Source organism: Stenella coeruleoalba (assembly GCF_951394435.1).
Source record: "Stenella coeruleoalba genome assembly, chromosome: 17".
NCBI lineage: Eukaryota > Metazoa > Chordata > Mammalia > Artiodactyla > Delphinidae > Stenella > Stenella coeruleoalba.
In genome coordinates, this window is record NC_137163.1 from 69084387 (window position 1) to 69106708 (window position 22322).

Here is a 22322-nt window from a genome sequence, read left to right on the forward strand (position 1 = left end):
AGCTTTAAAATATCGCTTTTTGCAATTATAATAATTCTGAAAATATCAGTTTAGTAAATAGTGTGTATACATGCCCAAATAGATCATTCTAAAAAAATTAGAGAAAATTTTGGAATTTCATTCCCAAAGTGAATATCTGTACTAAAAAATTTCCCCCAATTATTCTTCATCAGAAAAGAAAGCGTGTCGTAGATGAAAGGAGATGAATCTGGAGATGAATCTGGACATCTCAGGAGTGGAGATATTTGGGTACCAGAGCAGATTACTCAGAAGTAAGAAGAAAAAACCCTCCCAGGTAAGATGCTTCTTCCTGGCCCTGGGAACAGGGATGTGTCTGGGGGTTCTCAGGCGTTGGAGAAGCTGATAATCAGATTTTCAGCTATGAGAAAGCTCCGTTGGCAGCCCAGCTGTGAGCAGAGTGTGTTAACCGCTGTCCTGTAACTGCTGATATGATTCTGGGAATTTAGTTTTCCTTCTTGGGGACAGCCCTGGAATAGCATGAAAATTCCAGAAAATTGTATCACATTTTGGCACTGAGCATGTTTAAGTCCCCTTTTGGAGCAAGACTTTTCTCAGAAGTGGTATATATTGTGAGAATTAATCAACAGGTATTTATTAGTCTCTTCATTTTTAGCACTGTGCAAAGCACAGATGTAAATGCTGACTCTAGGATGTAGTTCCGGAAATCGCTGCTAACTTGAGCCACCTACAATTTGCAAATGGCTTTGTTTTACAGAAACTGGTTATACGTGACTGAATCTAAATTTCTGGCCCTTTGTGGTCTAGAACTGCTCAGGAATAATATGAAGATGACTGTTACTTAGGTGCTTAGGAGGGCTGAAGGCTGGAAGAAGAGGGGTTTTGGAGAGGAGGACTTGTGTTTCTTGAATAAAGGTCTTTCTCTGCTTGGAGAAGGACTGTTGCCTGGAAATGGACATTCGCCTTCTTATCAGTGAGGAGTAAGGGATGGCTGGCTGATGAAATTTAAAAAAAAGATAACTCTGAAACTGAGCCAGAGGTTTGATTGGGTGCCAAGCTAACGTATTAATTTTTCTATTAATTAAGTTAATTAATTTTGCTATTAATATGCTAAGCCTCCCTAAAAACTAAGGATTCTAGCAGCTTCTGCATTTCTAGCAGGTAGGAATTTCTTTATTCTATGACACAGGTTAAACATTTACTCATTTAACAAATATGCCCCAACTGTCTACCATGTGTCAGGCACTCTTTTAAGCAATAGGAATTCAGGGCACAAAACAGACAAAAATCTTAGGCCCTGTGGTGTGGGAGAAAGATAAAAAGGTACTAAGGAGAAAAAGCAGAGAAGGAAAATAGGAAGCGTGAGGTGGAGGGTGTTAACAGCCCTAGGCAGGGTGGTCTAGAAAGCCTGCAAAGAATGACATTTGGGAAAAGATCTGGGGGAAGTCTCTTGATGGTGTGTTCTAAATTAAACTTTGGCTTAGAGCTGCAGTTTAACAGGATAGCAAGAAATTTCACTTCAGCCGGTTGTTGAGAGTCCTTCCCCTTCTTCAGATTATAAGGGGTCTGCAAGGGTTTATGTCTTTGGCCCCTGGTTGCTCCTGAGGTCTCAGTGTCCAACCCTGTGTGGTTACTTTGAGGGGCCAGATGTGGGCCCAAGAATCTTAATGTCTACAAAGTCCTGACTTAATTTTGTCACCGAGGCATCCAAGTGCTATCTCACCAGAGCCTCTCCTCTGTGGGGACACAAGTCTAGGCTACTCTGGGAACTGCCCCCCCGAACTCTCCAACCTGTTTTTAGTCTAGAGGCCCCTCATGATGGGGGTACGTCTCTTCCTAAAATTTCAGCACACATCTTTTTTTTCTTTCTTTTTTATCTGGCCGTGCCGCATGGCTTGTGGGGTCTTAGTTCCTCGACCAGGGATTGAGCCTGGGCATAAGAGCGTGGAGTCCTAACCACTGGACCACCAGGGAGTTCCCAGCACGCACCTTTCCAACAGCCCAAACAAAAGCATACATAGGTGGTTGTTTTCCATGTGTCTGACTACCTTTGTTTTTAACGTCTGAGGCTAGGGCAGCAAGGGAGTGACCTTTTAAAGATAAATCAGGAGGGCTTCCCTGGTGGCGCGGTGGTTGGGAGTCCGCCTGTCGATGCAGGGGACACGGGTTCGTGCCCTGGTCCGGGAAGATTCCCACATGCTGCGGAGCGGCTGGGCCCGTGAGCCATGGCCGCTGAGCCTGCGCGTCTGGAGCCTGTGCACCGCAACGGGAGAGGCCACAACGGTGAGAGGCCCGTGTACCGCAAAAAAAAAAAAAAAAAAAAAATCAGGAGAGCACTCATTCCTTCGAGTGAGATTCCTACAGTACTAAGGACAGACCAAAATTAATGTCTAATAAATTACCTTACCATTCATTCAAATGATTTGGTCTCTAAAATTATTTCTATTTGTCAATATACTCAGAGAACTGAATGAAAAATACTTTTGCTCTCCCTTTGCCTATTAGTGTTATGATTATTCGTGCTTGAAGTTGGAGGAGGGAAGACATTCCTTTACTAATATCCTGTTACCCAGGCTATTTCCTGTCTCTCCCTTCTGCACCCTACACCAGTTGGGGTAGATTGCCAAAAGTTCAGTTTATCTAAAAATTCCAGTAAATGTGAAAGCAGAGGGTTGACAATGGTGAGCAGAGAGATTAGGAGACTAAAACAGGGAAATGAAGGTCAAATGTAAGAAAGGTGGAAGTGGGAGAGGAGGACAGGGAAGGAGACGGAGTGTTGAGAAACGGAAGGGAAGGGACAAAGCAGAAAGTAAAATTAAAGAGACAGGATGAGGGAGTGAAACAAAAGAGGAATACAGAATAAGGAGTCAAAAGGACAAGGAAGAAACAAGTGAGGAGCACTGATTCAGTGTTGAACTCATACAGCTCTGGAGGTCAGAAGTTTGACATGGGTGTCAGTGGGCTGAAATCAATGTTTTGCTAGGCTGTGTTTCCTTCTGGAGGCTCTAGAGGAGAATCCATTTCCTTGAGTTTTCCAGCTGTCGGAGGCTGCCTGCACACCTTGGCTTATGGCCCTTTTCCTCTTCCATCTGTAAAGCATATCTCTAGTCATTCTCTGATTGTCAGTTGTATCTCTCTTACCATTCTTCTGTTGTCACCTCTCTCTCTCCATAGTCAGGAAAGGCTCTCCATTTGTAAGGACCAGAGTGATTAGATAGGGCCCACTTGGATAATCCAGGATAATCTCCCTATCTTAAGGTCATTAATAATCACATCCATAAAATCTGTTTTGCCATGAAAGGCCTGAGAATTAGGATGTGCACATCTTGGGGGACCATTATTGTGCCTGTCAGAGAGATCAGGTAGCCTTAATTGGAACCCTTTCTGTAGGTCAGAAGATCAGCCAGTGCATTGCCAGGTAAGTGTGTTTCCAGACCAGGCCATGTCAAATGTGTTTTAGTCTACATACCATTTGAAATGTAGAAATAGAATGTCACTTATGCTCAAAGAAATAAAATGTGTGTATTGTGGTAAATAAAAATGCATATATATTTTTATGTTCTGATGTAAGACAGCAAAACGATAAATAAATGGTTGACCTATGAAACCTTATACGAAATCCCCTTCTCTGACAGCCTGGAGACCAGGATTAGGTAGTGAGCCACTGAAGTGGCAGCTTATTTAACCCTGCATGAACTGGAGCCATGCAGCCATTGCTGAGGATCACAGTCAGCATGTCCTTTCTTTCCTCGATGCTTCTTCACTAAGATGCTTGTGGACTCAGAATAATAGCAGGTGATTCCAGATGGCAACTCCACAAGATGCTTACGTGGCCCCTCCTCAGATGGAGAGTGGATCCTTGTTTCTATGTAGCTAACGGGCATTCTGTAGAATTCATTCCCTCACTCAGAGACATCCATGTGCATGCATTTGCCACAACCGTGGTAACTAGAAACTAGCCCTGTGTGGGAAACATTGGCCAGAATGCCTCCAGGAATTCCACCATCTGATTCTGATTCTAATTCCTGCCCTATTCTCATCGCGACCACTCTTGTACCAGCTCTCTGGGAAAGCTGGGAGTGGAAGTAAAAAATTCCGCGTCAGAAAGAAAACAGAGGTCTGGGAGAGAAAGAGAAGATGAGCTTGGTGACTTGTAAGTTCCTGTTCAAAAACAGGACTGATGTTTTGGTTAGAGGCCTCAGGAAGGAAATGTAGTGGCTCAAATTATCCCCAGATGGGGCTGTTTATCTCATTGTTCCCTTCAAATGGAAAGTAGCACTCAATTGTTGAGTAGAGTTCTGAGCACTTACTGGTCACTGGCACTGTTAGTATTGGGTATTTTCATGGGTCTTGTTGGATGAGAGCGTTTATATACATAAAGAGTCACATTACATTTGTCTATGGGTATCAACACATACAAACTCATGTGAAACCATCTTATACTTGTTAAATACTTGACTTTTCAGAGTTCTTTCACTTCAACTATTTCACCTGATCTTGGCAGCAATTAGGAATATGAACAGAGAAGATATGAAAACAGAGTCAGAGAGATTAGCCATATTATTCTCATCTCACTTGGTCACAGGGCTAGTTTGTGAGCACTTAGATTAGAACCAGGTTCTTAATTTTCAAACCAGGGCTCTTTCTACTTAATTATGTCGATTTAAAAAAAGAATTCCAGTAACTCAAGAGTTAGAGCAGAGTTTTAGTTATGTCAGAACTATCAGCTATAACACCAATTCCCACTTACAATGTATATTTAACTTTAATTAACGGTAATTTGGTGGTGAGGCAGAATAAGAAACAAAGAAAAAAAGGAAACGGCATTTCATGCAGTGTTACATAAAAACATAACAAGATCTTGAAAAATGCAATATTACATAAAGAACTAAGGAAGACCTGGAAAAAAACAAACACTTGCTGCTTACTATTTTAGAAATAGCATATGGTTTCTTCCACGTGATGAATATAAGGTTCAAACAAGTAAATGCAGAGATGACCTCTGAGCATAAATGTTCAACGTGCACAGAGCAGAGCATTTTCTGGTCAGTGTTATTAATCCCACTGAAGATGGGGTGAGTGATATGCCGTTAAATTTAAATTTAGGCTGTAGAATTTAGAACTCTGTCCTTTACCTCATGTGTTTCTTTTTCTTAGTCTGGCTAATCTAAGCCTGTTGGACAAAAATTATTTTAATTTAAAATTGTTAAACACATTGTTTGGGGCTGGTTTGGGCCCAGAATTACTTTCTGGATCATTTATAACATTTAACCAGGCTGAAATTTTGTTTTTTGTTTTTGTTTTTATGCCAATCTACAAGTACACACAAAACTTCTTCCTTCCTGGTTTTGTCAGTTTTCAGTAAGTGACAATTTGTAATCTTTCAAAAATATACTTTAAAATAATACGATTTGTCTTTACCTAATAATTTCTTCTTGCCTTTGAAATATTTCTGTAGCCATATTGAATATGACAGGAAAAATCTCCACACACACAAAATATTCCTCCTAAATTCTCATGTATGTTTTGCTGTTGATATTTAAAGGCAGATATGAATACTACATTTAGTTAAATAGATGAAAAGTGGCTTTGCTTTTGAAATACTACTTTAGTCTATAAGGAACGAGATCTGGCTCACATAAAGGGCAGGCTCATAAGCCTGTCCAATGCCACTGTCTTACCTCATACAAGGAGCATAAAACAACTCTTCAGGCCTTTATTCATTAAAATGGAATGTGTGTTTCCATTAGGAGTTCTACTCAAAGAGTGAATCTGCATACTGAGAAAATTATGTAGCAATCATCTTTCCTTAACCTAAAAGTAAAATACAAATGTGGAAAAGTTCACAGCATTTCATGTCCCCTACCATCCCCCATCAAGACCACCTGGAGACATGACTGAACCAAGAGGAGGTACTGTGGACCCTCAATGGGCTCAATATTAAGAGTCTGTACAATAACTTCGAGGTCCTTCTCTGATTAGCTGTGTTTTCTCATTTGCGTTTGTAGGCTGGAGGACAACTGGAAAGTCCATATCTAAAAATAAACAAAGAAAACCAGTAAACACCCTCTTATGTAACATTTCATTTAATGGGGCAAGTGGTAGATATTTTTGCTGAAATGATGATTAGCAAATCATTTCAATTCCTAAGATACTAAGGATCCTATCCTTTAAAGGACTTCAAAAGGGAGGAGACACTCACTGTCTTTATTCTTCATTTAAGTTCTATTAGTTACAGAATTATAAAACCAAAGCACTAAGCCCAGATTTCACTTTGAGGCAATTTCTAAAACTGATAAACTTGAGCTTTAGTTTTCACCATTTTGTGGGGATGAGGACAGGGCTGCCATCCATGTCATATAGATTGCAGTGTGTATCTATATGAAAAATACCTCTAGAATCGTGCAGTGGACAATTGCATACATGGCTCTGGTTGGGAGAGAGGCCAAGACCCAGAGTTTGCTTGGGTGAAGAGTCTAATAGGAAGGTCTCCACATAAAGCTAGTACCCCAAATGGTTATGTGCTATCTAAATCACCATAGCCTTAAATCTGCAAGGAATTTTGCTAGTCTTGAGTTTTGACGAGGAAGTGAAGACCTCCCTTAAAAATGTCTGTTAGCAAGCTAATGAGCACACAATGTGGCAGGTCAAATTTACAATACCTGTGTGTTCTAAGAAACCTCAGGCTGATAATTTAGTTTAAAATGGTCCAGTGCAAAAGCACAGAGCAGAAGTGAATGGCCCCAACCTTCAACCCAGCCCTCAAAGAATCCCCCACAAACTGCAAGAAACATAAACTCATAGTAAAAAACAGAGAGATGGGAGAGATAGGGAGAAATAGAGAGAGAGGGAGAGAGATGGGGGGAGGGGGAACATTACACATAGGAACAATGCACACTGAGTGAGAGCCAGTAGAAACAACAGAAAGCCAGTCAGACCCAGAAAGACTTCAAATCCTGCACTTACCAGACACAGAATAAGAAAGAATTAGATTTGTTTTTCAAGTGATCAAATGGATTTTGAAATTAATAACAATAAAAAATCTCTTTTAGACATTAACACATCTGAAATTTTTAAAACTTGATGAATGGGGTTTAACAGCTAAAGGGAGAATTAATGGAATAGAAGACAGATTTGAGGAGGTTAATCAGAATGTGGCACAGGGAAACAAAGATATAAAATAGGAAAGAGGCTAAAGGACATGAAGAATAGAGTGATATTCTGACTTATATTTAATAAGACTTTCGTAAAGAAATGAAAAGAAAAGAAGAGTAGAGGTAATATTTGATGATTTAATGGCTGAGAATTTCCTGGAATTGATACAAGACACCAATCCACAGATTCAAGAACCAACTAGGATAAATTAAAGAGAAATTCATATTTAAACATCTTAGTGATATTGAAGAACACTAAGGATAACAGTTCTTAAAGCAATCTCACTTTCCAATAGCAGATATGGAAGCCAGAAAACTATGAAATTATGTTTACAATATACTATAAGAAGATATCAACCTAAATTTGTTGATAAACCCTCTTATTGCTACATTTATTTTTTTAAGCATGATTTACAGGTATTTTCAGACAATAAAAACAGAAGTTGTGCCACCAGCAGACGTAATTTAAAAGTTATAATTCAGACAGAAAGAAGTGTTATCACATGGAAAAATTTGTGGTGTATATAGAAATGATTAGTAGATATATAAGTAAAACTAAACAATTATTTATTATATAAAGCAATAATAATTTATGAGACTTAAAATTGAGATAAAATTATGACAATGGTATGTAAATCAGAAAGGAGATGATCAGAATTAAAGAGTTATAAAGTTCTTGTATTGTTCAGGAGAGGATAAAGATAAGAATTAACTTTCAACTTTGGTAACTTAAGTATGCTTGATAACTTTTTAAGGCAGCCCTAAAAAAATAGAACAGAGAATATAATTTCCAAACTGGAGGAGAGAAAGAAATGGAATGTGAAAAAAAAATTCTATCAGTACAGAAGAAGGAAAAAAAGGAAAGAAAGTAGAAACAAAAAATATGCCAACTTAAAGTGATAATTATAATAATAAAATATTAACAGAAAGCATGTATACAGTACTTATTATGTGTCTAGCACTGTTCTCAGTGCTTTATGTATCTTAACTCAATAATAGCACTACAAGGTAGGGTAATTATGATAGCTATTTTACAGATAAGCTGAGGGACAGAATGTTTTAAGTAACTAGCCTGCATTACACAGGTAGTAAGGAATAGAGCTAGTATTAAAACCTAGGCAGTATTTCTCAGAATCTGTTTTCTTAAAGGCTGTGCTATACTGTCTCTCAAAAAGAGTAAGTTCATAGAAAAAAACATATATCATTAGTTATAAAAAATACAAACGGACTCTATTTAAAAGAAAAAACATGGCCAGACTGAATAAATCCCCCCAGCAATATGCTGTTTTCAAAGGACACATCAAAAAACATAAGGACAAAAAAACATAGAGAATAAAAGGATGGAAACATATTTACTGCACAAACACTAAGGAAAAGAAAGCTAATATAACTGTATTTTAAAAACAAAGTATGAGACAAAAAGCATTGCTAGAGCTAGAGGGTAACTACATAATAATAAAATATTCAATTAACCAAGTAGCCATAAAAATTCTAAACTTATATATGCTAATAACATAGCTTCAAAATATAGGAAGCAAAAATTGACAGAACTTTATAGAGAAATAGAAAAATCTATCAGCACAGTGGAAGAATTGAATGCTTCTCTCAGTAACTGACGGATAAAGCAAGCAAAAAATCTTTAAGGTTATAAAGGATTTGAAAAGTATAATGTTGTGAACTGAATCGTGTCCCTGCCCCCCACCCCATTCATATGTTGAAGTTCTAATCCCCAGTCTGTCAGAATGTGACCATATTTGGAGAGGAGGTCTTTAAAGAGGTAATTATGTTAAAATGAGGTCCTCAGAGTGGGCCTTAGTCCAGTATGACTTGTGTACTTAGGACACAGTCATACATAGAAGGAAGGCCTTGTGAAGACACAAGATGAAAATGACCATCTACATGCCAAGAAGAGCGGCCTTAAGGAAACCAGTCCTGTGACACCTTGATCTTAGGTTTCTAACCTCCAGAATTGCCAGAGAATAAATTTGTTTTTCACATCACCCAGTCTGTGGTACTTTGTTACAGCAGCCCTAGCAAACTAATACATACAACAAATTAGCTTTATTTAATAGTCATACATGGAACAGTGAACCTAACAAATGCAAAATGTACTGTTTTGAAGCAATGTGGAACATATGTAAAATCAATTAAGTTCTAGGCTATAAGCAAGCCTCAAGACATTTCAAAATATTGTTTCATGCTGTCCACATTTTCTGATAATACTGCAGTTCAGTTAGACACAAACAATAATAAAGAACGAGAAAAGACCCCACAGGTTTACAAATTAAGACACATATAGACCTAACTTATAGATTAAAGAAAAAATCATAATGGAAATAAGAAAATGTTTCAAACTTAGATTATAAGAACATATGTGTACGTGTGTGTATGTAAAGCCAAACTGGTACTTACAGAAAAATTTATAGCCTTAATAGCTTAATATCAGAAAAGAAGATGGACTGAAAATTAAGAAGTATAAAAATTAAGTTAGAAAATTAACAACAATAAATTAAGAGAAATAATAAAAAATAGAAATTAAGTAGAGAGAATATACAGGAGAATCAATAAAACTGACAACATTTATTTGAGAAGAATAAAATTTTCAAATATCTGGTGAGAATGGCTAAAAAAGGAAAGCAGAAATAACCAATATAAGGAATGAAAAATGGGACAAAAATGCAGATACTATAGATGTGTAAAAGGTAACAAGAGGAAATTTTGAAGAACTAATTGTTTTAATAAAGAAGAAGGGAAACCTAAATGGCCTATAAAATATATTGAATCCATAATTTAAAATTTGTATAAAAACACATTAGCCCAGAAAGGTCTACACAGTCCTGTAGAAAGAAATAAATCCACTAATACACAAACTTTTCAAGAGTTAAAGAGGAACACTGCTAATTTATTTTATGAGGCATAATCTTGGTATAGAACCCATAAGGAAAGTTTGAGGTGGGAAAATGATAGGCCAGTCTCACCCATTAACATAGATGCAAACATCTAAAACAAAATATTAGCAAACACATTTCATAAAAAAATAAAATAGTTAATGCATTATGACTGCTTTGGGTTTATCTCAGGAATTCAAGATTGTTTTAACGTTGGGCAACAATTCATATAGTTCTTCACGTGAACAGTTTAAAGGAGAAAAATCATTACCATCTCAATTGGTGAAGAAAAAAGTATTCTAACAAAATAGTAATAGAAGACAACTTTCTTAACCTGATCAAAAGCCTACAACAAACTTCACAATCATTATGCAATCTTGAAAGCATCTTCTCTTCAACATTTTACTGGCAGTCTCAACAAACACAGAAAGGCAAGGAAAAGGCTAAAAAAATGATAAGGGAAGGGAAGGAAGAATCAAAACTATCACTATTCACAAATGTTATAGATAGGTATGTAGAAACCCTAAAGAATTTACAGATAAATAATTAGAAATAGAGAGTTTAGCTAGTTTCTTGGATTCGAAATCAATGTTAAAAAAAAGTACATTCCTATATACTGAGAAACAAGTCAACAACTAATCTATGATAATTTATTTATAATTGTATGAAAGTGGATAAAGTATTATGAATAAATGCAACCAAAGATATAAAAGAGATATCTTTATTGAAAGGCAACGAAGAAAACCTAAATAAATGGAGAGGTATACCATGTCACATATTAGAGGACTCACATTCTTTAAAGATGTCAATTCTTCCTAATTTATCCACAGTCACTGCAATTCTAATCAAGATCCCAAATATTTTGCTTAAAGAAGTTTTGGTACAGGACTTAACAAAGCTTATTCTAAAATTTATATAGAAAAGCAAAAGGCCAAGGATATGTGAGAGTGTCCTGAAGAACAAATTAGGAAGAGTTGCCTGAACAGTGTTATGAATTATTATAAATGGGCCTGGTGTTGCATATAGATAGACAAAATGACCAACGGACCAGAACAGAAAGCCCAGAAACTGTTCCATATATCTATTAAAACTTAATGTATGTCAAAACCAAGACTAGATATCAGTGTGCTGGGACAATTTGTTTTCTATATGGAAAAAAATGAAGTTGGAACGCTACATCATACCACTTGCAGAAATCAATTCCTGGTTATTAAACACATAAACATGAGTAGCAAAACTATAAAACTTTGAGAAGACCATATAGGAGAACACCTTTATATCCTTGGGATAGGGAAAGATTTCTTAATCAAAACACAGAAATCACTAAGCATAAAGGCAAATATTGACATTTTGACTACATTAAAATCAAGAACTTTGGCTTATCAAAAGACACCGTAAAGAGTGAAACACCAGGCCACAAATTGGGAAAATACATTTTAAACAAACATGATCAACAGAGTCAATACCCACGCCCCAAAAAAGAGTCAGTAAGAAAAAAGCAAATGATATATTAAAAACCTACAAAAGACTTGAATAGGCATTTCAAAGAAAGAGAAACCCAAACAACCAGTAAGATTCTGAAAGGATTCAAGGAGAAGAAAATTAAAATCACAAAGGTATACCATTTCCCATCCACCAGACTGGCACACATTTATAGTCTAGTGAGGGCAAGGATGTGAAGCAGTAGGAACTCTCATTAGCTAATGGAAATTAGTGCAGCAACTTTGTAGAACAACTTGGTGTTATCTAATAACTTGTAGATATGCACATCTTTTGACTAAGGTATTCCACTCCTGTGTATATATTGGGTTGGTCAAAAAGTTCATTCAGTTAATGAATACGTTGTTCAATAAAGTTCTTGGTGAAAATGAAAAATGTGTCTTTTATTTTTACTTAAAGCTGAACAAACTTTTTGGCCAACCCAGTACCTGGAAAACTCTACTCATGAACCAGGAGACATTCATAACAAGAATATTTGTAATAGCCCTGTTTGTAATGGCAAAAAAGTGGATTTGGATACCCAAATATCCACTAGCAGTAGAATGGATAAATAAATTTTCTGGGATATTCTCATAGAAGAATATTATACAACAGTGAAAATGAATGAAAGACAATCACAGTACGAATGAAGTTCAGAAATATGATGTTGAGTGAAAAAAAAAGAAGTTGAAGGATAATTGTTGAGTATGAGTTCATTGATTTAAAGTTCAGAAATGTAAAACCAAGCAATAAACTTGATTAGGAACATAAATATATATAGTTGTAATACTAAAAAGAATAATAAGAAAATGATTACATTATGATAGCCAAGAAGTGGGTGGAAACAACCTAAGTGTTCATTGATGGATGAGTGGATAAAGAAAATGTGGTGTATATATACAATGGACTAGTTTTCAGCCATAAAAAAAAGAGGGAAATCCTGCTATTTGTGACAACATGGATGGATTTTGAGTGCATTATGCTAAATGAAGTAAGTCAAGTAGAGAAAGACAAATACTGTATGATCTCACTTATACATGAATCTAAAAAAACAAAAACAACCCAAACTCGTAGGAAAAGAGATCAGATTTGTGGTTACCAGAGGCAGAGAGTGAGGAGACAAGGAATTGCATAAATGTGGTTAAAAGGTACAAACTTCCAGTTCTAAGACAAATAAATACTGGGGTTGTAATATACAATATGATGACTACAGTTAACACTGCTCTGTGGCATATTTGAAAGTTGCTAACAGAGTAGATCCTAAAACTTCTCATCACAAGGAAAAGAACATTTTTTTCTTTTTCTGTGTGTCTATATGAGATGATAGATATTAACTAAACTTACTGTGGTGATCATTTCACAATATATGTAAGGCAAGTCATTATGCTGCACACTTTAGACTTATACAGTGCTGTATGTCAATTAAATATCTCAATAAAACAGAAATTTAAAAAAGGAAAACGATTACAGATGATTTAGGGTAACAGTTACCTCTAAATAGGGAGCAACAAGCAAAGAACCTAAAGGTAATGGCACATAATGTTCATTTGTATGTTTCTGATAAGTAAAAACAATAAGGGATAAAGTAGTTAAGTGAATGACCCCCAGAATCTCTACTGGTAACTAATAGAGTCGGGGCTTGAAATGGGACTGACTTCAAAGCCCTTTTCTGTCTTAGCCACTAATAGTGTACTGCTCTCAGGGTAGCTGCATAAAAGACTGATAATCAACTTTCCCATTTCCCCACACTTTGTGAATACTGATGCTTTGTGGTATCCTCTACTCCCTGCCATGGGTGAATTTTCAGGAAACAAAGAACCTTCTCCTTCTCTGAAGAAAGGGTGTTTAGTTTCTTTCTGTAGTCAAATCCCCTCTCTCCTCTACTACAGATATTTTTTAATTGAAGTGAGATTCACATAACATAAAAGTAGCCATTTAAAGTGAAAAATTTGGGGCTTCCCTGGTGGCGCAGTGGTTAAGAATCCCCCTGCCAATGCAGGCGACATGGGTTCGAGCCCTGGTCCGGGAAAATCCCACATGCCACGGAGCAACTAAGCCCGCGCGCCACAACTACTGAGCCTGCGCACCACAACTACCGAGCCCACGTGCCACAGCTACTGAAGCTGGCTCACGTAGAGCTTGTGCTCCGCAACAAGAGAAGCCACCGCAATAAGAAGCCCACACACCACAACAAAGAGTAGCCCCCACTCGCCATACTAGAGAAAGCCTGCATGCAGCAACGAAGACCCAACACAGCCAAAAATAAATAAAATTAAATTTAAATAAATAAATAAAGTGAACAATTTAGTACATTCACAGTGTACTAAATATATAATTCACTGCCTCTATCTAGTTGCAGAACATTTCTCCAAAAGGAGACCCATTAGGCAGTTGTTCCCTGTTCCTCTTTTCCCCCCAGGCCCTGGCAACCACCAGTATGCTTTCTGCCTCTATGAATGTACCTAATCTAGATAATTCATGTAAATGGAATCATACAGTGTTTGTCCTTTTGTGTCTGGCTTCTTTCACTTAGCATAATGTTTCCAGGTTCATCCGCCGTGTTGTATGTATCAGTACTTCATTCCTTTTTATGGCTGAATAATATTTCACCTCTACCTTTTTGCGTTTTCTTCCTCAGAACCTCCTGGGTTTCTCTCAACTCCCTTTCCCCTCATCCTAGTTAAAATCCTACTGCTTTTGCTCTTATCTAACCAACTGTCCAGGATTCCAGCTGCTTTCCATCTATCACATTTCACTTTGATGGTCTGAGCCCTTGACTGGGTATATCCCAGTTTGGGGTTATTTGCAAATATGCTCTCTGCATAACTTCCTCTTCATTCAGTTCCTTGATCAAACTGTTCACTTGAACAGCCTAATGTGACTATCCCTGCCTTGCCTGGCATCGAGAGCTCCATTCACCATTATCCACAGGATGCTGGGAGGTGCTGTGCCAGATGCTGTGCTGGTGTCAAGATCCCTCCCTTCTAGGGTTCTCCTTCCCCATAATCTCCCACCCCTAACTCCTCATTCTTTACGTTTTCAGCTTTAAATGTCACCTCCTCTGGGAAGCTGTCCTCACTTGCATCTGGGTCAGGCCCGCCTAGTGTTCACTGTCACAGCCCCTGTGCTTCTCCTTTGGCAGACTTATCATACCTGTAAGTTAGCTAGCTCATTGTGTGACTTATTTGTGGAGTACTTGTCTTCCCATCTCCTCTGCGATACTGTAAGGTCCAAGACAGCAGGGACCGCGTCTTTCTTTTCTCTAGCCCCTAGCGTACTGTTGGGCAAATATTAAGTGCTCAATAAATGTTTTCTGTGAAAAGACTGTCTAGTAAATTTGCTCACTGAACCTTAGCAGGCAAAACCTGAAGAAACCTTGGGTCCCCTTGGAGCAGCTTCCGGGGCAGCGTTCTGAGCTGACTCACTTGTCCTGCTGTCCCGGCCCAGGGCCTTGATGGTGCTTACTTGTCATTTTCATATAAAGAAGCAGCAAAGGACTTTGGACTAGTTGCAAGAATTATTTTCCATGAATTATTTTTAGAAATCAGTTCCTTTTGACTGGGGGGAAGGGGATAGGAAGGAGATTGAGTGGGATTGGTGAAAAGAGGAAGGATGAATTTAATCTCTTCCTTGGTGCCCTTTTCCTGGGCAATAAAGTGTGATGAATGCTGAACAGCAAATGTAATAAATGTCTCAATATCTTGGCTGGGAGCGAGTCTAATTAGAAGCCATATGGCCTCTTCAGCTCAGTGGCTGTGAATTTATTTGGGTTTCATCCAGGTGAGTAGCAAGAACAGTTAAGCAGTCAACAGATTTTCCTGTGCCCTGAATCTCACAGTTTTAGATCCAAGGTCAACCCACTAGAAAATCTTCTCCCTTAAACACTCTATTTCCTCTCCTTCAAAAAAGTGGGGAAATCATGACTCTGCAAGAAAATTTTTGGGTTTAACTGGGAGTTTTCAGTCCACTGCTTGCAGCTTGGGAAAAAAAATTGAACTTATCTCTTGTATTTTTGGTTTGCTTTGCCAGGGTATTTAGAGATAACAGGTTTCCATTTATGCTCATTTCTATACCTTCTTCCTTCCTTTTCCTTTTTCTTCATTTTTCTCTTTCTTTTCCTTCCTTCCTTCCTTCCTTCCTTCCTTCCTTCCTTCCTTCCGGCCTTCCTTTCCCTCCCTCCCTCCCTCCCTTCCTTCCTTCCCTCCCTCCCTCCTTCCTTCCTTCCTTCCTTCCTCTCTTCTCTCTCTCTCTCTCTCTCTCTCTCTCTCTCTCTCTCTCTCTCTCTCTCTCTCACACACACACACACACATACACACACACACACGGTCCCAGGGAATGGTGTTCTATCTCAAGATGTTCTGTAAAGCCCTCTTGACTAGTAGAATTCTGACTGCATTGTGGCCTTTATCTAACAGAGCAGTATAAGGTCTAAATGAGCTTGTTTTAAATATAATACTCAAAATTTCACAAAGTGGAACTTCTAATTTGTGAATATTTGAAAGGAAGGGAAATAACCTGGTATCCGTCACCTTTATCTTTCAAGCTTCAAATTTTCCAAGACAAAAAAGGGGGTGTGGACAACCCCCCAAGACACTGTCTCTCTTCTATTTGCTCCTAATTGATTCATAAGAATAATAGAATTCCCCTGTGTTCCTAGAATTCCGCTGGGATTATATTTTTATTCTGAGAAAGAGATGGGAATCAGTTTACAAGTTCTAAAATTACCAGGGAATATTGAAGATGCCACTGTTTTGAACTTCCCTCCTTTATTTCTTAAGGGTAGAAGTTAGATTACATTCTTTCACATACTTGAAAGAGACACAATAACCCAAGCAAATCTCTCCTCTCTACTAGCAAATCCCACCCTGTACCACTACTCTTGAACAGAAACTGTGTTTCTGTGGCTTGCAGCAACTCTGTGTATAATTATTGCTAGCCATACTGGCATAACAGTGGCTTTAGAGATAACTCCTATAGCTCACTATCCCAATTTAATTGCTTAGGGGACATGAAAATCCATGCCAGACATGGTGTCACACATTATGAATGTGTCCAGTGGGCTCTGATCCTGGAAGTATTGGGTGATGGAGGGACAACAAGGTTTGAAGTGTGTAGTCAGAACTGGTCTGTGGAAAAATTTCTTCCAAATTTACATCTTATATATGAAATAAACTAGATAGGAGTTTTCTTAAACCTGATAACAATCCTTAAAAAGTTAGGCAACATTAAGACTGAAACTTTTCTAATCTACCAATAATAAAAAACAAATTTTGAAGAAACATGCTAGAGGAAGGACAGTAATTTTTCTGTTCTCCCTAAGGAAGTGATATTAATGAAATTATTATTAAGTGAAGAGGCAATCAAAGAATACACACCCAGAAAGCACAGGGGGAAAGTATTATAAAGGTGTGTCAGGCAGTTAATTAAACTGTTGCTGTTTTTCAAATTTTATGATATTTAAGACATTTATCAGTTTTTAAGCTTTGCAATTTTTTTGTAATTTCTTTTTTTCATTATAAATAAGTACTCACTTTCAGATCTAATTTTGTATTTGTAATTTGATATTCTTTATCCCTAAAAGGACTGTCCAAATTGTGTAAGTTTCTGGCCCTTGAAAACCTTGATTAACTCTGCATAGGAGCTTTTAAATATTTAGGAATAGGATAGAGTTTTTCCTTTTGGTTAAGACTAACAGTAACACAGCCAAATGGGTTCGTGACTTACTAAGTCTGGAATCTGACCTCTGCAATGGAATTGGTAACTCTGGGGTGTCAGAACTGAGAACAGTGAACGGCATGTAGATTTATCACCAACAACTCTGCAGGAAGGAAATCTGGGTGGAATTTGGCACTGAGTATGAATTTCTGTTCCAGAAAAGAAATCTTCTGCAAAGAAGGTCTGCTGAAATGCCCTGGTGGAGCTTTTATCTAATTTAAAAAGGAAAGACTTTGAGGCTTTTCAGAAAAGTGTGGAACACTGGATTTGAGGTATCTAGGTTCAGTTCACCTAGACTTGGTTCCCGCACTATAAAGGAAAAGTTAAGATAAGCTTGACACAGTGGATGCCGATGACAGCACTCTCCTATCTAACTGCCCCTTCCTATCCTCTGTCAGTGACTGGACTGGGTTGATGGATATTATGGGAGATCCTATGAACAATGGGCCCAGCGACCCCTGACATGATCTAATAACAGTTTATCTCCCTCAAAAGAGCAGATGAGATGAATGCACTGGGCTCATCGTTCTCACTTTTTTTTTTGCTGTACGCGGGCCTCTCACTGCGGCGGCCTCTCCCGTTGCGGAGCACAGGCTCCGGACGCGCAGTCTCCGGACGCGCAGGCTCAGCGGCCGTGGCTCACGGGCCCAGCTGCTCCACGGCATATGGGATCTTCCTGGACCGGGGCACGAACCCGTGTCCCCTTCATTGGCAGGCGGACTCTCAACCACTGTGCCACCAGGGAAGCCCCCGGGCTCATCATTCTTAAGCAATTTATGCCGAAGTCACTGACTCTTCCCTGAAGAAGAGTTTATACGTGTGTATCTCTGTTTAACCCATTTACGAGTAATACGGCTTGCTTGCTGTTTTTGGTGTGTATGCCCTGTTAGAAGATTTGTCATCTTATATCCCAAATGAAGCAAAAGAAAGTTGTAATTGTATTTCACGATGGGCCTACAATTTGGCTCCAGGGGCAGTAATACAAAATGGTGAGAACAAACCCCCTGTTTGCCAGACTGGCCACCCAGTGGTCCCCCTGGGAAGGAATCACAGCTTGCAGGAAAATCCCTTCTGTCCTCTCTGATCTCCCAATCCTAAAATGGTCTGAGACTAAGTACAGTTCACATGATTGAAGACTCCTTTCTTTAAGCTGGACTTGGGGTGGGTAATAACTGGGTATTACTTAGTACCACATTTGATAGGGAATTTGAAAGTATCTGGAAGCCTTTAAACAGTCTCTCCTCTGTCTGATGTCCTGGAATTTCTGCTTCATTGTGATCAAAGGAATCAGAGTATAGTACACAGAAGTGCACCATGCCTGATTTCCGCAGTTCTGACAGCAGCGGGTCACAGTCTGAATTGTTTATTTGGCTGTCCAGGCTTCTTTGTGACTTAGCGATGAAGTCTATTACCCAGAATAATGATGCACTCTGCAGGAGAAAATGACAGTAGGATTATGGCTGCAAGACAGAAAGGATGATGGCAGGTTTGACTCCAGTTTGTTTAAACAAAGGCATTTCCCAGAGAATATGAAGTATTCCTGATGATGTGAATTCCGTGAGATTGTTGTCTTTCCTTACATTTTTTCGTTATCATTGCTGGGTCTAGTGAACTTGAAGAATCGAGTAATCTGTCCCGGCCATGCATACACATTGACAGGCATGTGCAGGTGGTTTAACAAAGCAAACAGTCCCGTTTATATCAGACAGTATTCTTGAGGCTGGTTTGAGGCTAGCTCTGAATGTGTGGTTTTGGAAGGAAGCTGCGTTTCTGGGGAAGAAAGACTACCCTCCCCCAGTTTTACCCAGAACTCATCATCAAGTAATCAAAAGGAAGAAAAGTCAAGGGTTGTCGACTTCTCTTGATGTCCATTCCCTTCTATCTGAATAGAGATCCTAAAGTAACAGGCTGACATGCTTCTCCTGGGAGAAATTTCTGCCTTGGTTCTCCTACCTCCTACCCCTGGGCACTCCCACCCAAACCTCCCTGAACCCACAGTTCACTCTTTCGTAATGAGACTGTGAATTGTGCTAGCTTTGCCTTGTGATCATAAGCTCAGATGTGAGTTCATCCGGTTTTACATATGTCATGACTTCTTTCTGACAGTGTTCGGTTCTGCTTTTCTCTGTGGCTGGTAAAGGTAACTGTCCTTTCACCCTCTCCAAAAGAGGTACCAAAGGTAAAAGTCTACGGCACTCCCCCCATTTGGTCGTTGTATCGCTCTCACTTTAGCGATAGCCATCGCCATGGGGCCTGGTGCTTGGCCAGGCCTATGAAGAGACACCCCCTACTCTGTTCTCATCTTGCTGTACCTTTTTCTACGTCAGTCTTGATCTGCTCCTCAAGATCCTCTGGGGACACATAGAAGTCCTCTTCTGGCATCGATGACTTAGGCCGGCAGCGTCCACAGCAGCAGTTGCAACAGCAGCAGAGACAGCAGCAGAAATAGCAGCCGGTCAAGAGGCCAATGATGACAAACAAAGTCTAGGGGAACCAGAGGCAAAGCAAAACAGGGGTGAGGGGTAGTGGGGTGTAGGAGACCCCAGAAATCAAGTGTGGACCCATGTACCTCCAGAGACCTGAAGGCATCACAGTTCACCCCAGAGACCACATATTCACCCTCATCCTTATTCCATGGAGGACTATCTTTTTAGTTTCCTTGGAAACAAATGCCTCACAGAGTTTCGCCTAACAAGTTAAGCCAGGAACAAGTGACTTGCAGCCAAATAATGAAGTATGACATTTTCTTCTTTATTCTTAAGCCGTGGTGATCATTATTAAGAGCAGAGCAAACAAACAAACCAACAGACATAACCTCTACAGGTCACATGGGCTAACCAAAGGCACTGAGTCATTCTCACCAAGAAGAGCTAGGGATAGCCAGTCCTGACACCACCGCATTCCTCTCAGTCACCACGTCCTGCAGTCTCTCTCCTCACCATCTCTGCCCCCTCCCCATTGCCTCTCTCTTGATTGGTAGGGCTTTAGAATGGATCCCCTTATCTCTGCTCTGGACACTTCAGTAGCCTCCTAACTGACCTATCTGCTTCCACTCTTGCCCCTAGCCCACTCTGCACATTGCTGCTGGAGGTTTCTGACATGTTCTCTTGAACCCATGCAGCGACTCTCCTGCCTCTTAGAAAAGGCTGGAGCTCCTTATTAATGGTCATCTGGCCTCTTCCAGTGCCTTCCCTGCACCAACATGGCCCTGTTCCTGCCATCCTTGCAGAGCTTTGCTCTCCCTATGGAACCATCTGCCTAGACACCCACTGTCCCATTCCCTAGTCATCTAGAAAATACCCACTCCGTGTTTAAGATTATCTCAAAGATCCTCTGTCTGACATCTTTCCTGATTTCCATGTCCTCCAGAACAATTACTCCCTCCTTTGTGCCCCAACTGCATGCCATACAAATGTCCACCATAGTCTTATTTTGTTGACACTTTAAGACAGTGATGAGTTTATAATTCTGTCTCAGACTGTGAACTTCTTCAAGGCTAAACTATATGTTAGTTGTCTTTCAATCCCTCCTCTACCTAAGGATTTAGTACCTGGAGTGTGGTACACAGGAAATGCCTACTGAATTAATGAAGGTATTAATTGATTAGTAGATAAACAAATGATTTGTTCCTCCTAGTGAACAGCACCAGGATATAAAAGGTTTCCTCACTCAGTTTGCCATAGCTAAAGATTAAAAGATTAAACTCTCCCAATCCAATTTGAAGTGAAAACAATCCCATTTTTGTTAACTGTGCAAAATACGTTTATGATTTTATTAAAAGCATGTTATTTGAAATAGAAAGTGATTTTATACACCCTCACACCTATAATCTTTTTGCTATGGATTCTCTACATCTTCAGAGTCATACATTTCTTAAATTACTCTGAAAAGTATAAAAACACTTCCTCCTCACCAACTGCCTCTAAGACCCTCCTGTGCAGTGTTCCTGAGCCAGTGCCCCAACAAGCACCCCCTTTTTTTTACCTACTTTTGACCTTTTTTGCTTTCACTATTCCATTCCCATATTTTTTCTCCTCTCTGAAAATTTCCTTTGATACATGTATTGTTTTGTTCTTTAGTTATTCCAACTAGATTATTTGCCTGTTGCAGAAATAACCTTGCCTTATCCTTGCAGTGCTTAGTGCAGTACAAGGCATAAATAGGTGTCCATTGTTTTTAAAACATTTTCAAATTGGTACACTGATTCATACATGTAATGCATGCTTAATACATGATCACTGTGTGCCAGGCCACTCTAAAGGGCACGGGGCAGTTAGGCTTTGGCACAAGCAGAAGGGGAAGGTAGATTTCTTTGTGGCCTTATTTTTAAAGAGCCACATCAGGAATTATTTTATGTATATCTCTTACACTACTGAACAGCTTCTGCTTGTCTATATGAATTTTGATCAATTTTGTCAACTTCCTGGGCAAGGAAATCTATTCTCCTTTTTATGCAGGTAGGCCCCAATATGCAGTCAGATGCTAGTGTGTAAATTATCTAGAACTCCAGATGTACCTTCCCATGGAAATAGTGTCATACCTGGGGGTTAGTTTCCCACAGAAGCCTGTATTTTACATAAACATTCAAACTATCATCATAAATGACATTGACAATATGTATACTCTCATTCTAAGTTCCACATCCTCTAGGCAGAAACTTGTCTCCCTCCCAAGTCTTGAGTGATAAAAAAAGGAGGTTTCAGTGGGATTCCCAGTTATCCCCAAGAAAAGGAATTCTGAGGACTGCAGAAGGCAAATGAGGCTTTAGGCTGCAGACTCTCTCTCCCCATGCCTATGAACAAAAACATATTCTCTCTTGTCCTGCGTATATAAAACTATTCAATTTAGCAAGATTTATTTTAGCGGAAGAAAGTAGCAGAGTACTACTGAACATGACATCTGCCTCTGGAGATCTGCTGTTTCTTTATTAATTACAACTCATATGAATGTGAGTTCATCTGATTTCACAAAATGTGTGAACTGTGAACTTACTACATGTATGTGAACTGTCCAAAAAAGATGCAGATGGACCATGTGTATGATTTATATGTAAATATACTTTTATCAGAAGATAAGGATATTAATACTCATAAACAAATATAAAACT

The 22322-nt window shown here is 39.0% G+C and overlaps 1 protein-coding gene and 1 long non-coding RNA gene across 2 annotated transcripts in view; one reads left to right on the plus strand and one right to left on the minus strand.

Moving 5' to 3' along the window:
* The window catches only part of LOC307175882, a 151781-nt gene that overhangs the window by 37246 nt on the left and 92213 nt on the right, over positions 1-22322 (plus strand). Inside the window, exon 2 of the long non-coding RNA XR_013824521.1 lies at positions 174-295. This is a non-coding gene — a long non-coding RNA (uncharacterized lncRNA). The remainder of the gene's footprint in view (positions 1-173; positions 296-22322) is intronic.
* The window catches only part of DNAJC5B (DnaJ heat shock protein family (Hsp40) member C5 beta), a 48268-nt gene continuing 31814 nt past the window's right edge, over positions 5869-22322 (minus strand). The window contains exons 3-4 of the mRNA XM_079901844.1: positions 19528-19699; positions 5869-6014 (exon numbers count right to left, since the gene is read on the minus strand). Of these exons, the coding sequence (XP_079757970.1) occupies positions 5920-6014; positions 19528-19699 (267 nt within the window). The 3' untranslated portion in view covers positions 5869-5919. The remainder of the gene's footprint in view (positions 6015-19527; positions 19700-22322) is intronic.